The sequence below is a fragment of the Peromyscus californicus genome, unplaced genomic scaffold (genome assembly GCF_007827085.1).
Source record: "Peromyscus californicus insignis strain IS unplaced genomic scaffold, ASM782708v3 Scaffold_20__1_contigs__length_68692818, whole genome shotgun sequence".
In the NCBI taxonomy this organism is placed as follows: domain Eukaryota; kingdom Metazoa; phylum Chordata; class Mammalia; order Rodentia; family Cricetidae; genus Peromyscus; species Peromyscus californicus.
Window position 1 is genome coordinate 32,323,720 of NW_026294503.1, and position 13,454 is coordinate 32,337,173.

Here is a 13,454-nt window from a genome sequence, read left to right on the forward strand (position 1 = left end):
TTTGCTTCCAGAGTGCTTGGATTGTAAGCATGTGCAATCATAGCTGCTTTCTTACCATTTTTCTTACTTAACTGTTCTACACTATTTTGAAGTTAGTTTGGACTTCTGTTTGCTCCCTGTGTTGATGTACATCTAAAGTCAAAGGCCAGGTTTTTCTTTTTGTTTCTTTTTCTTATGTGAATATAAATGAGTATATGTGTACATGCATTTGGTGGGTAGTTATCCTAATTATAAAAATAAGTTCTGTTTCTATTTTAAAATTCTCTAGAAAGCATTATTTACAAGAACTGTATTATCAGCTTTTTAAACTTGAAACTCCTGGGGAGCTTAGACTGGTGAGAATAGCAGTTAACTGGGAAGTAGTTTAGCAATCTTAGGACTCTTACCAGGTTAAACTTTGCTTTTAATTGTCTTTCCAGTAGAGATTATGAGCTTGCACTAATTGATCTACATTCTTCCACTGGGATGGATGCCAACATGACTGATTCTCAGGTTCGGAATACTGTTGCTACCCACTTTAGCAATAAGTAAAAATTTAAAAAAAGAAAAGAAATGGTACCTTTCTAAAAGTTAAAAGAAACAAAACAAAGCAACAACAGCAAAAAAAAAAAAAAAACCCTGACCCTTTGTTTTTGTGTTATCAGTATCAGAGTGCTTTTTCTAATAGCCAATGAATCGGAGAAAGAGACATGACTTCAGAAATCTCACTTCTCTTATTCTCTGGGAGGCAAAGTAGATCAAGTTTCTTCAGAAGGATCCTATTCAAAAGAAACCTTTCCTGACCTGGGCCTGAGGGTGTCTGTGTCCTGTGTAAACCCTGCCTTTAAGGTAAAGGGCACAGTGCTGAGGTATAGAAGCTGTGCTCAGGACACTCTGCATCTAGAGGGAAATGAAGCTAGTAACTGAAATACACATATCAATAAGAACTACTTATTGCAAGATGTAGAATCCTTAAGAGTTATAAAGTGGGGCAATGAGAGATGGCTCAATGGGTAGAGGTGTTTCCTGAGCCTGAGATCCCGAGTTTCAGTCCCCTGATCCATGAGGTGGAAGGAGAAAACTGACTCCATCCAGTAAGTTGTCCTTTGACCTCCACAAGTGCACCATGGCATACATATATAACCCCCCACACAAAATAAATAAATAGTTTAAATAAAAATTTAAAGTTTAAAAAAGAGGCACAAGATATGTGTGTACAAGGGAAGAAAATGGAAACTATGCTCCTAGAAGCCCTCAGAGAAGGAGGTGTGCTATTACTAAGATGGCAGGAACCGTCTGCATGCCCTCTGTTCTTACTTTCTTTCAGCAAAATTCAAATAAATTACTTCCTTAACACTCAAGTTTTTTATTTTTATAATAGGAATTTTATAGTAGGTAATGTCTGTGGCAACTTCCAGCTCTAAAGTTTTGATTATTTATTGTATCATTCATCATTCATTTCATGAAGTATGAGTCATTTGAAAGAAACATCATGATATGGTAGTTTTAGTTTTCACTTACAATTTTCAGATAGTTTTAGAAATGGTAACTATTCTTAAGTAGCCTCCAATAAAACAAAATTGGAATTAGTATATTGTATGAATATAATTCTAAACATTTTTAGTTCTGTGTTGAGAGGCACATTGTAATATACATTTTTTATATTTTTTGAGCAAATCAGTATGAAAATAACAAGGAATATTTGTTTTATTGCAGAGTATTTTAGTTAATGTGGATGCAAATATTGGATTGATAAGCATATGAGCACTATATCGTTATACTATCAGAATGTACATTAGCAGGCCATTCAACTTTTGGCAAATTTAGTTTAGCTTAAATGAAATTCAGTGTGATTTCTTGAATTCATTTTTAAATGAAATGTAGAAATAATAAACATGTAAATACGTTGATTGTCACAGTTAAGTAAGGAGAGACCTCTGATGAATCTTTGGTAATGAGTCCAGGGATTACATTGTCTGGTTAATATAGCATGTGTTATCACCAAGACAGCCATAGATGGGTTTGAGTCTAACTCTAAGTGAGGATGGCAGTAGGTCTACATGCTCTAATGTAGCTGGAAGTTTCTCTGGTCCTGCCTGGCCCCAAAGTAGGGACCATCTCTCCCACCTGCATCCTGCAGCCACTTGGTCTTAAGTAAACATACAGAGGCTATGTATGTTTACATACATAGTTACAAACATACAAGCTGTGTGGCCTATGGTTTGGGCTTCTTGCTAACTGGCTCTTATAACTTGACTCAACCCATTTCTATGAATCTATATGTTGGCCCATGGCCGTGGCATTACTGGTCTGTGTGCATCATTTTGTTCCTTGGGTGGCAGGCTGACATCTCTCCCAACTCTGCCCTTCTTTGTCTCATCTTCAGTTGGAATGTACCACCTAACCTCATCCTGCCCTGCCATAGGCCAATGCAGCTTAATTTATCAATCAATCAGAGCAACACATATTCACAGCCTACAGAAAGATATCCCACAGCACTCTGACTATGGCCACCGTTTACATGGCATTCATTTCTATCCCAATATTTGATGTTGACTCTACATTTACTGTTTAACAGCCATTTAAAGTTATTTCTGAATTTATTTTCCAGAACTGTTCAAAACAAAGCTGTAACTATGTTTTCTGTTATCTGCTTCACACCCCCCTACACACACACACACACACACACACACACACACACACACACACAGTGTTCATGGCTTTCCATAGTCCCTGGGATTGTGTCTTGTTGCACTCTGGAGGCTGGAAAACTTACTCAGCACTCCTCACACTGCAGTTGTTGGTAGGGGAGTGATCAGGGTTCTCCTTTTCTTACTGGAGTCAGGAAAGCCCTTGGCTTTTGTTCTTGGATTACAGTGGCTCTACGAATTTATTTGAAGAAAATATCCTCTTGAGAAAATTTGAAGTTCATTGTCCTTTATACTAATATCCTAATATTTAGTTTTGTAAATTATAGCACATGATGTAATAATAGCAATCATAACTGATAAAAACAAATTGTATTCTTTTATTGAATTCTAGAAAAGTCTGTCTTGTTTTTCTATTTTTATGTACTTCTAAAAATTTTGCCAGTGTTTCAGATCTATGTGTTCATTTTAATGTCCTTTCTCGTATTAAATGGTGGCAACTCTGTGTCAAGTTACCAGTTTTGTTTTTCAAAGTTGACCGTCTGTGAAGTCTTAGGCGGGAAGGCAGCACACTCTGGAGCTTGCTTTCCTAGTGCCAGTCGGAATGGCTGTGTGTTCTTCTGTGCCATCCCCTGGACTGCAGGCCTGCTGCCATTATTAGAATCTATGCTCCACCTAGCTGAACTTCCCGAACATAGACAAGTGGATGGTTCTTTTGACAGCTCTCTCTCACCTAAGCAATCCTAAATCCTGAACATCTTTCACCTGGAGATCAGCCCTCCAGATTAGGAAACTAGGAGAACAGAATCACTGTTAACTTCTCTTCTGTATGCTATGCTACCAGTAAGGCCTAAGCAACACTTTTCCCTTTGTTGATTTGTAAATGCTTTCTTAGTTTTAAGAAAACCACATTACATTTGCAATTCCCATAGTCCGGTAGTCAGAAGAAGGAAGTAACAAAAGTATTCAATTGTCTTCATAAAATAAACACATAATATTACTGTGTTTATTTTTGCTGCGAGGTCTCTTTCATTCTTTCTGTCACAATCAATGTGATTATCAATATTCTTACTAATCTGAAACTTTTTAGAGCCTTGTTGCCACTTAAATTGAGTGATATTTTAAGTTTTATGTTTAAACTATATAAAATATTTTAATAAAATATAAAATATTTGACATGATTGGTATAAATTGATCTTTAAAAATCAAAAAGAAATCTAGTAAGTGGAATGTAATAAAAATGTATTTTATATACTCCAGTATTTTTCTTAGATTAACCCAAGCCATGAATAAGGCATTGAGAAATGTTAAGCTAAAAAAAAAATAATAATAAAAATAAAAAATTTTAAAAAAGAAAGAAAGAAAAGGGGGTTGGGGATTTAGCTCAGTGGTAGAGCGCTTTAAGGCCCTGGGTTCGGTCCTCAGCTCTGGGAAAAAAGAGAGAGAGAGAGAGAGAGAGAATGTTAAGCTGAGTTGTAAATTCATTAAGGGAAGGAATCTGTTGTTTTAGTTACAGTTAGTGAGGTACAGTATATTCAGTTCTAGTTTGAACTACTAGGTAATAACATGTCATTAACATGGTATATTTTTATGTGTATGTGTACCTTTGCATTTCACATTTGTGTAGTCCAAAAATGATTAGCAAAATAGTTCTGTTTGTTTTCTTTCGTTAACTAGCAATAAGGATTCATGTGATGATATACAAGTGGTGAAATTCACATGTATTCACTTGATTTTATGGAACAAGAGATCAAATATCAGCTTATATGTTATTGAAATAACAATTATAAGTTAGTGAAAGCCAGTATACTTTCCTATGAATTTGAATATTTCATGTGGATGTTCTAAATAGTATCTGTGTCACAGAAACAGCAGTGATATATGGACCAGCCATTCAAAAGACTGTCAATACCTTATGGTTCGCCTAAGTTTGTGGTGCTGTATCAGCCTTCAGTAATGGCCAAGGGCCTTTTCAAAACTTCTCTTTACAGTTAGAGCCCTATTTATGCTATGTCTGAAATAGTGTAGCCACAAATTACCCACCCCAAAAGAAAAAGTAAAACAACATGCTTACCAGACACTGACTTAGCATTTTACATACTCTGTTTCATACAATCTTGTAAGAACATTGGTAGGTACTCTTACTCATATTGGTATAAGAAAACAAGTATAGAGGCATTAAACCACACACTCAAGTCATACAAGTAATGAATTGTAGAGGCCAGGAATTCAACCCAGGTGGTATGAAGGAACACAAATATTCCTTTAATAAGTTTTGGTTACCAGTTCTGGTAATAAAATTGTGCAGACTTTCTGGAAGTAGGGGAGGATTCCTATTCAGAGTTTTGCAAGCAATAGTGATTTGAAAAACTGTGACATGTTTTTGTCTTTCTGACTAAACTTACATCTTGTCCCCCTAACCCACAGGAATATCGAAAACAGAAAAAAAAGTGAAATTGGAAGAAAAAAGCTCTACTGCATTTGGTATGGACAGAAAGTAATCTTTAAGCAAAAGACTAGAAAGCTTGACAGAGGACAGCATCTGTCTCTGCCCCTCCCTGCTAGGGTTCCTTATGGTGCTGAGACCATCTGCTTCTGTGCTTAACCTAGTCAGTGTCAGAGGCACCTGCTCTCCAGGGCATAGTCATCCTTCTGTGTGTTCTAGGGGGTGGGGGGTTCTCTGAGTACTTGCTTCTGAATGTCTCTGCTTAAAACTACGGGTAGCTGTTTAAAAATAAACTTCCATCTAATACTGAGACTTAGAGTAATGAGTGATATGTTAAAATTGTCATTGTTTTCATATATTCTTCTTCAGTATGCCTTATTAAAAGGTTACTGACTTTGCCACTGTCTTTTCTACCTTATTTTGAATAATGACCAAAAGTCAGGAAATGATGAGTGACAATATGAAGTATTATTTAGGTTAACTAACTGGAGTCACTGAAATTGGCTTAAAATAGTTGGAAAATTGTGGGCTAGCCCATTCTGAACTGGAAAAGTAGCTTCTAGAATATCTGTTCAGTTTTAATTTGAGATGCTTAATATACTGTAAAAACATGTATTTATCTTCTTTAAAATAGATATTATTAAAGAAATAATGCTTTTTGGATATTTAGAATAATCAATAGAATGATATAATTTTTCTTTTTTGTTCTTTTCATTCATGTATACACAGGGGAGATATTTAAATACAGAAGGAGATATGTATAGATTAATTTGATTAATTTTGTTTTTCTGAAGAAAAGCCATCTTTTTTAAGCTCTCTAAAACTTTAATAAATTATATATAGAACTGCTGGTTCTCCATAGTGAGGTCTTTTTTTAAATTATGGAATTTAACTTCTTGGCACATAGTAGGAATTTTAGTCTATTACGCATTTAAAGATTTTAACTACTGTCTGTGTTAACTTTAAGGTGTCAGGAGTTGGGATTTTTCAACACTGCTAATGAAGATCCCCTCTTATAGTCCAATAAGCTAAGCAAGAGTTCCAGACTCATGACACGAACAGTTTAATTGAATCCGTCCACTCTGGGCAGGTGATGGAATCACTGATGAAAACATAAATGCTGCTTTGAGGGTAACCACAAAGGAGCAACTAAGGGTCACTCATGATTATTGAAGGATTGGCTTTCATTTATTTTAGGTAAAAGGAAAGAAAAGGATAAGGAGAAAAAAGAGAAGAGAGACAAAGATCACTACAAACCCAAGCAGAAGAAAAAGAAGAAGAAAAAAAAGAAATCTAAACAGCATGGTGAGTGTGCCGAGATCTATTTTACAGCATTTTGAGATTATTCAACTCTCCATTTTTCCCGCCAAAGTAGAGGTATGACTAGATTACCCCCATGTTCTTAAGAACTGAGACATTTCTCGTAACTTCCCTTTGTCTTATCATTCCAAAATCACACAACTCTCCTATAAACTCTTCCCAACTAACTGGGGACTTTTATTTCCAACAATATGGTGGAGTAAGTACTAGAACCACAAACCCTTTAACATGATAAAGAAGACTTATTTCCCACACTGTGTATGTGTGTATGTGTCTATGTGTACATGGTCTCTTTGTGTGTGTGTGTGTGTGTGTGTGTACAGTCACATACATGTGTGCACTTGCCCATCAATGCATGTGTGGAGGCCAGAGGGCAACATGATATCTTCTTCTATAGTTCTCTCTTATTTTTTGCAACAGAGTCCTTCAGTGAACCTGCAACCAAAGCTTATCATTTCACCTAAACTAGCTGCCCAGGTATCCTCTGGGAGCTGCCTGTCTCTGCTCCCCCAGCTCTGGAGTTGCAGACATACTCTACGACACCTGGATTTTATATGGCTGCTAGAGCTTGGAACTCAGGTCTTCATTTTGATCAGCAAGCTCTATACCCACTGTGAATTCTATACAAAGTGCAGGAGTAATTCTAAACCCACAGTTGTAATTTCCTTTGAATTCACTTTGCAGAATAAGAGAAAAAGGCATTTTAGAAGAACCAACAGAATTTGGCACTGGCAGAATAAAGGAAGGCCTAGAAGATGCACTTAAGAGCATAAGTAAAATGATGACAGAAGGAAGATGTGAAGTGCAGAAGACACTGTAAATGTGTGATCAGTCTAAACATTGATCTTACAAAACAGTTTGTAGGGATAAGAAACAAAGTAATAGAAACTAAAATATATAATACTAGCTTTCATAATGGGAGGTAAATACTTACAGTTCCTTGCTTTGACTCCCTTGTATGATTGCTTATAGGTTCTAAGAAGTTCAGTTTGCATGTTCAGACTTCTAAGCCAGGAATGGTGGCTCACACCTGTAGTCCCCAAACTCAGAAGGCTTGAGGCAGGAGGATTTACACAAGTTTGAGGTCAGTCTGGGCTACATAGTAAGTTTTAGAACAATGTGGGCTGTGATGTAAGACCTTGCCTCTTAAAAAAATAAAGGAAATAAAAATATTTCGAATATAAACACCAAAGAATGGTAGGATAAGGTATAATCTCCTAAATAGGGAGGGAAAGAATATAGTAAATAAACCATCTACATCCAAAGACATTTTACTGAGAATTTGAAAACAAATTATAAATAATGATATAAACTAATGATATATTTATTCATAACTCCTTATTGAGACAGGACTGAGTCAGTATACTTTGTACCTTGCAAATATGAGGACCTAAGTTTGTTCCCAGAGCAGGATTTGTTTTGATAAACATTAAACCTTCAATAAAACTAATTTAACACGTAAATTTAGGCAGAAGGTATCATAGTAGATAATAAAAGGCAGATTTTTCAGATTCCAGCTCTCTCTGCAAATCCAAGTTTTCTACAGAATATGGCATTTTCACATTCTCTAACTCTAAAACTGCCAGAATAAATTTGAAGATTCAGATTCCAAGTGGGGTTGACAAGCTTAAAACCACTTCCCAGGGAATCTTGTGCATCCTAGGCACCCCTTTGTCCCCCTTGTTCTTTACCCACCCCCATGCTGTCCTGGTCCCTTCATGTATAACACTGTAGGATACAAACCTGAGATGACCCCAGCTTAGGGAAAAAATGGAGCCATGTAAATGGATAACTAATGAGGGCACCTGAGTAAGTGTCAGCTTGCTGATGCATCTGCTGGATCAGTGAACTGGCCTCGGTGCTCAGGGCGGCGACAACAACTGGTTATGTGTGCGTCAGATTCCGTGTCAGTGCACTGGTGGGCTCCACCGTTCAGTACCAGACAGAAAAGCTGGGGGAGTGGAGAAAGGAGACAAAGAGGGAGGGCCAAGTGGGGGATGGAGGATTTGTGAGCTGGAGGAAGTGGCACCTGGAGGGAGGGAGGATGGTCAAGATTAGCAGAGTCTGCTAATTTTGCTGTATACATTATTGCTATATAAGGCTTATTCTAAACTGTTTGAATCTAACATTAGCACAGTGGGAGATTTTAATTCTTTTATTTACCTTTCAATGGTGTTTTGCATGTCCTGCTTTATTTTTTGTGTACCAAACAGTATCTGAGGATTTCATTTACATGAATTTATTTTATCATGTTACTCCTTTGAAGTGCAGCCTGATAGTTGCATTTTATCGCTAATGTAGCAATGATTTGTTTGATTCATATAGCTACCAGGTAGTGAAAATCAGATTCAAGCCTGCACAGTCTGCTTCAGTCTTAGTTTTTAATTTTAACCATGAAGCTAGGTTATTTATTTTGCTTCCTTTACTCTAAAGATTGCTTCAGCCTGTATTCTTCCTGCCTTGAACAAGTTTCCACTTGTCTCTAGTGGTATACTGAAAAGTCCTGTTTTTACCTGTTTGTATAGATGGCATTAGGAAAGTAGTCATTTATTTAAGTAGCTCTTTATAATCATCTCATGCAATAGTGGGTTAGCATAGGCTTTTCTTACCAGAACTGCTTTTCAAGATATAAAACTGGCATTGTGTCTACCATATGCATGGTAAGTTGCCTTTTGAGGATTTCTGAATGACATTTTACTAGTTTTTAGCTTTGTTCCTTCGTGGTGGTCTCTTTCATGTGTTTGTTACTGTGAGACTAAAGGCCTTGGAGATCAAAAGAAAGTAGAGCTAGAGATTCCAAAACCCCAAAACTACAGTGGAAGGATTTTCCTTCAGTGAGCTTACACATAAGAATTGATGTACCTAGTGTAAGTGATAGGACACACATATAAATGTCTGCCTGGAAGGCATGATAGTTCTGTAAGAGTGTTAGAAAATCTGTCCCAAAGCTGGAGGGATCAAAGAAAAACAGTAATGGTATTCTCACTTAACCCTTGCAGCATAGCAGACTTTCTTCCTAATAGCCAGAGGGGATTGAAGTGGGAATGTGTGTGGGTTGTAGAATGCAAAGCCATTGTATTTATTTGTTAATATAGTATAGACCAAGTAAGTGTCAGCTGTGTTTGCTTTTCAGCATCAAGTTGTGATTTCTTTCCCTCTTATAGTATTGGTCTCTACTTCATTTCCTTTTGCTCAGAGAGCAGTCATTATAGGTTATAGGTTTCATTTCCTGGGCATAACATTTACCGCTGAGTAACTTTTGACAGATCATTTGTATTTCCTATGTCTCAGTTTCTTCTCCTCTGAAATGGTTACTGTACTTTCTACTTCACCTGAGTAGCTTCAGGATTAACTGAGGTTAATGCTGTGCAGTTGTAGACACGGTATTTAGTGTAATAATTACTGTTTCCATGATTGCCCAGATGATAATGTGGGGTTATGCAGATGGCTCAGTTGCTGTGAAGCCATGTTATGTAAAGACCGCTCCATCTTTTGGCAGCAGCAGGATGGCTTGGCAGTGTTCCCACTTTCTATATACCAGGATGGTAGACAGAAACCTGGGTTCAACCAGACATTCCACACACTTTAAACTCTAGTCCTTTTACAGGTTATTGATTAAGAGTGAGGTTCCTGGAATCAGTCTACCAGGACTTCTGAGTGTGAATGTTGCCTTTGCCAGTGACAGTGGACTGTTGTGAACAGTGTACTTAATGTATTCTGCCTTGATCCTTTGGTTCATAAAATAGCATTAGCAGCCAAACCCCATTCACTGAAGTTTCAAGAGTGTTAAGAATTAGCACACCAAACAACTTAAACTCTCATCTTGACAGAGAGTCCTTAATTGGTGTCAGGTTAGTTGTACTCTAGTTTGTATGGTGATCATTGTGTAAGCTCTCCTAGACAGTGGTTTACAAACCATCTTCAATTTTTGGAGGTCAGAAGTCAAAAATAGTTCTCTAATCTCAAGCCATGATTCCTTTTTGGAGGCTTTAGCAAATAATCTATAAGTAGTCAATGCTCCTTGCTTTTCTGGCTTCCAGAGGTTGCTGTATCTTGGCTTTAGTCTTCTCATCTCCTCTTCAGAGGAGCATCAGCCAGTCAAGTCTTAACTGGATTGATTCTTTTGCCCTTTTCATTTTGAAATGCGCCCGTAGGATTTCACTGGGCCCCAGAGATAGCCTGTTCCCTGCTTTGCAGACAGCCCATTAGTTTGTTTCTATCTCCACCTTGAATTCTCCTTTGCCATGATACTTAAGTGTTTATAGGTTCCAGGGATTAGGGCATGAGCATACATGAGCATACATGGAAGACTGAACTTAGTTGCTACCAGTACTGTCACGACTGGGCTCCAATGAACTTCCCTCTCCACCTATTTATTCTCAGACCTGCCCTAGTCATGCTCAGTTGAGGAAAGACACAGGAGGTGAAAACCTGCTCTCTGTCCACATGTATGCACTTCCTGAACATGTCCATCTTTTCCTCTGTCCCTGCTAAAATGAAAGGAATGTCTCTTCTTGCTTGTGTCTGTATGACTTACCCAGGCTGAGAACAGCAGATCTTTGACATACCAGTTCATTTCCTTCAGAGGTTTGTCTTATGTGTGCTTGTGTAAGATTGATTAAATTATCACTACAGTTACACCAGACAACTGGGAGAATCTCTTATCTAATTGAAAGAATAGGCTAATTCCTTCTTACCTTTCTTGCTGCAGATAGAGCTGTGAATATAATGGAGGGAAATGTAGAAATGACCATTTATCATTTCTCCATTGTAAGAGTTTACTGATGTCAGGTAGATTCTGGCAGTCCCAACTGTCTATACTATATGGAGTTACTGATTTTGCTCTTTCTTACCAACATATTTGTCAGCTGCATAATGATCTAGCTGGTCAAAGATGGCAGAGAATGTGGTTGTGTGGTTGTTTTGTGTGCCATCATGACTTGTGGTGACTCTTGGTTGCTTGAAACTTTACTAATGTGTCTTTTCTGTTTCTTATGTTGCAGACTATTCAGACTATGAGGACAGTTCCCTAGACTTTTTGGAAAGGTGCTCTTCTCCACTAACTCGATCTTCTGGGAGTTCTCTAGCTGCACGAAGCACATTCATGGAGAAAACTACAGCTTATCAGTACCCGAGGGCAATTCTGTCCGTTGATCTTAGTGGTGAAAGTATGTGTGACTGTGTAGTGGCTAAAATAAGACCTGAGATTCCTTAATATGAAACTGAGAATAAGTATACTTCTTGGGTTGCTGTTCAAGGAAGCCTCACAATTGACAGTAATTACATAAGCCAATAGGAAGATCCCAACATTAGACTTAAATATGTGTTTTTCACTACCAACTAATAACGTTTTATTATTATCCACATATTATAGGTCAATAGGCAAACACTTGTTTAAATCATTATGTGGGTCCAATTGTGTTATAAAACTCAGTGAAAAATCTATCTTAAAGATAGTCCCTTTTCTACCAAGTCTGTGCCACAGTCTTCAAATTATTATTTAAATTCCTGTCACGTACACATCTGTAACCAAAGATCTGGACCTGTAATCACAGTGATTTAAGCAAAATCAAGAATTGGGCACCCTTACATCAATGCAGACAAGAGGTCTACTAAAAGGAACCCTGGGTGCAGCCTGTCAGGTTCCCTGCAAGTCTAGTCCTGCCAGTAGTGGTTGATGAGCATTGTTTCTTCTTTCTAAGACTATACACCAGAGGAGGAAAAGCTTCCCTGCCTTAAACTCTGCTATCAATAGCTTGAGAAGAGAATTTCACCATGGTGGGGACCAGAGTCAGGAAATGCAGGAAATGACCTGTTAGCTGCCTACTCCTTTCCAGGCCTAACTCATCTTCCCTTACTGTTAAAAATAGGTAACTTGTGACTTTCAAGATCTTAATTTCCAAAAGTTTGAGGTAGGAGAGAGGATTAAGAAAAAGTCCCTCTCTTCCCGCTATTCTCTTTACCAGCAGGCACAGTTTCTTCTTTCCATTTGGTCCAATGGTTTTTTAACTGGACCAGATGTGCACATCATAATCCTTGCCTTTAAAATATTACAGTCTTGAGTCCAACCACAGAGCACAGAAGTATTTGGTATTTGTGGGAGGATCCTGTCAAGATAGAACAGTAGCTTGGTGACTCTGGGAAGCTTACAATGTCACCCATCTCATGAGCGATTAGGATCTGCAGGTGGGCTTTTTTTTAAGGGTACTGTAGGCAGGGGATGGAACTGGAGTGATAAAACTTGAGAGAGTAGAGACTCACAGGCCTATACCCTATTGTTTGTCTGACCTACCCTGCTTGGAGAGAGAGGCAGAGGTTCTCAAACATCAGCGTACGTATGACATAGCCACCCAGAGAACTTGTTAAACACATTCTTAGAGCCATGCCCTCAGTTTCTGTGGACAGATTTCCAGGTGATGCCAGCATTGCTGATCTGGAAGCTGTCCTTTAAGAACTCTGTCCTAGGACATAGCAATGATAGCTGAGGGGTAGCAGTTCTTATAAAGGGAGCAGGTCTTATAAAGCTGCTCAGAATCATTACCCTATGATTTCTTCTGTGATAGTGTAAGAAGAACACTGATTTGTAGACCTTATGTAACTTGCAACACAGTGATCCAATTGCTCCTCCCCCAAGTTAAGCCAAGCATATGCTTAATACTGTGAGTCAGTTATTTAAACAAGATTCTCTGGTGGATTAATTATTTGTGCCAGTACCATGAAACATGATATTTGGACCATGTATGTTTATATTAATTGCATGCTACTTTCTTTTAATAGCATAATTTAAAATCTATTCTTATATTATGATTGCCATCCATTTAGTGTCTTACTTTGTAGCCCAGGATGACCTCAAACTCTTGATCATCCTGCCTTAGCCCCCAAATGCTGAAATAAAAGGTGTGAGCCACCATGCCCTGCTAAGCAGTTGATATTTAATTGCCTTTATCACTACCTGGCTGCACAATTCAACCACATTATATGTTGTATATAAATGCTTGACATAATGCTTGCCATATGTAGTGCATTGATAGTTGATTAAAAGATTATTAACTCTATAGTAC

At 37.8% G+C, this 13,454-nt stretch overlaps 1 protein-coding gene across 7 annotated transcripts in view; it reads left to right on the forward strand.

The window, feature by feature from the left end:
• Phf20l1 (PHD finger protein 20 like 1) overlaps positions 1-13,454 on the forward strand; it is a 69,383-nt gene that overhangs the window by 42,635 nt on the left and 13,294 nt on the right. For all 7 annotated transcript variants that reach the window (XM_052747919.1, XM_052747921.1, XM_052747922.1 and 4 more), the window contains 3 exons: positions 5,055-5,111; positions 6,271-6,378; positions 11,397-11,561. In XM_052747919.1, the coding sequence (XP_052603879.1) occupies positions 5,055-5,111; positions 6,271-6,378; positions 11,397-11,561 (330 nt within the window). The remainder of the gene's footprint in view (positions 1-5,054; positions 5,112-6,270; positions 6,379-11,396; positions 11,562-13,454) is intronic.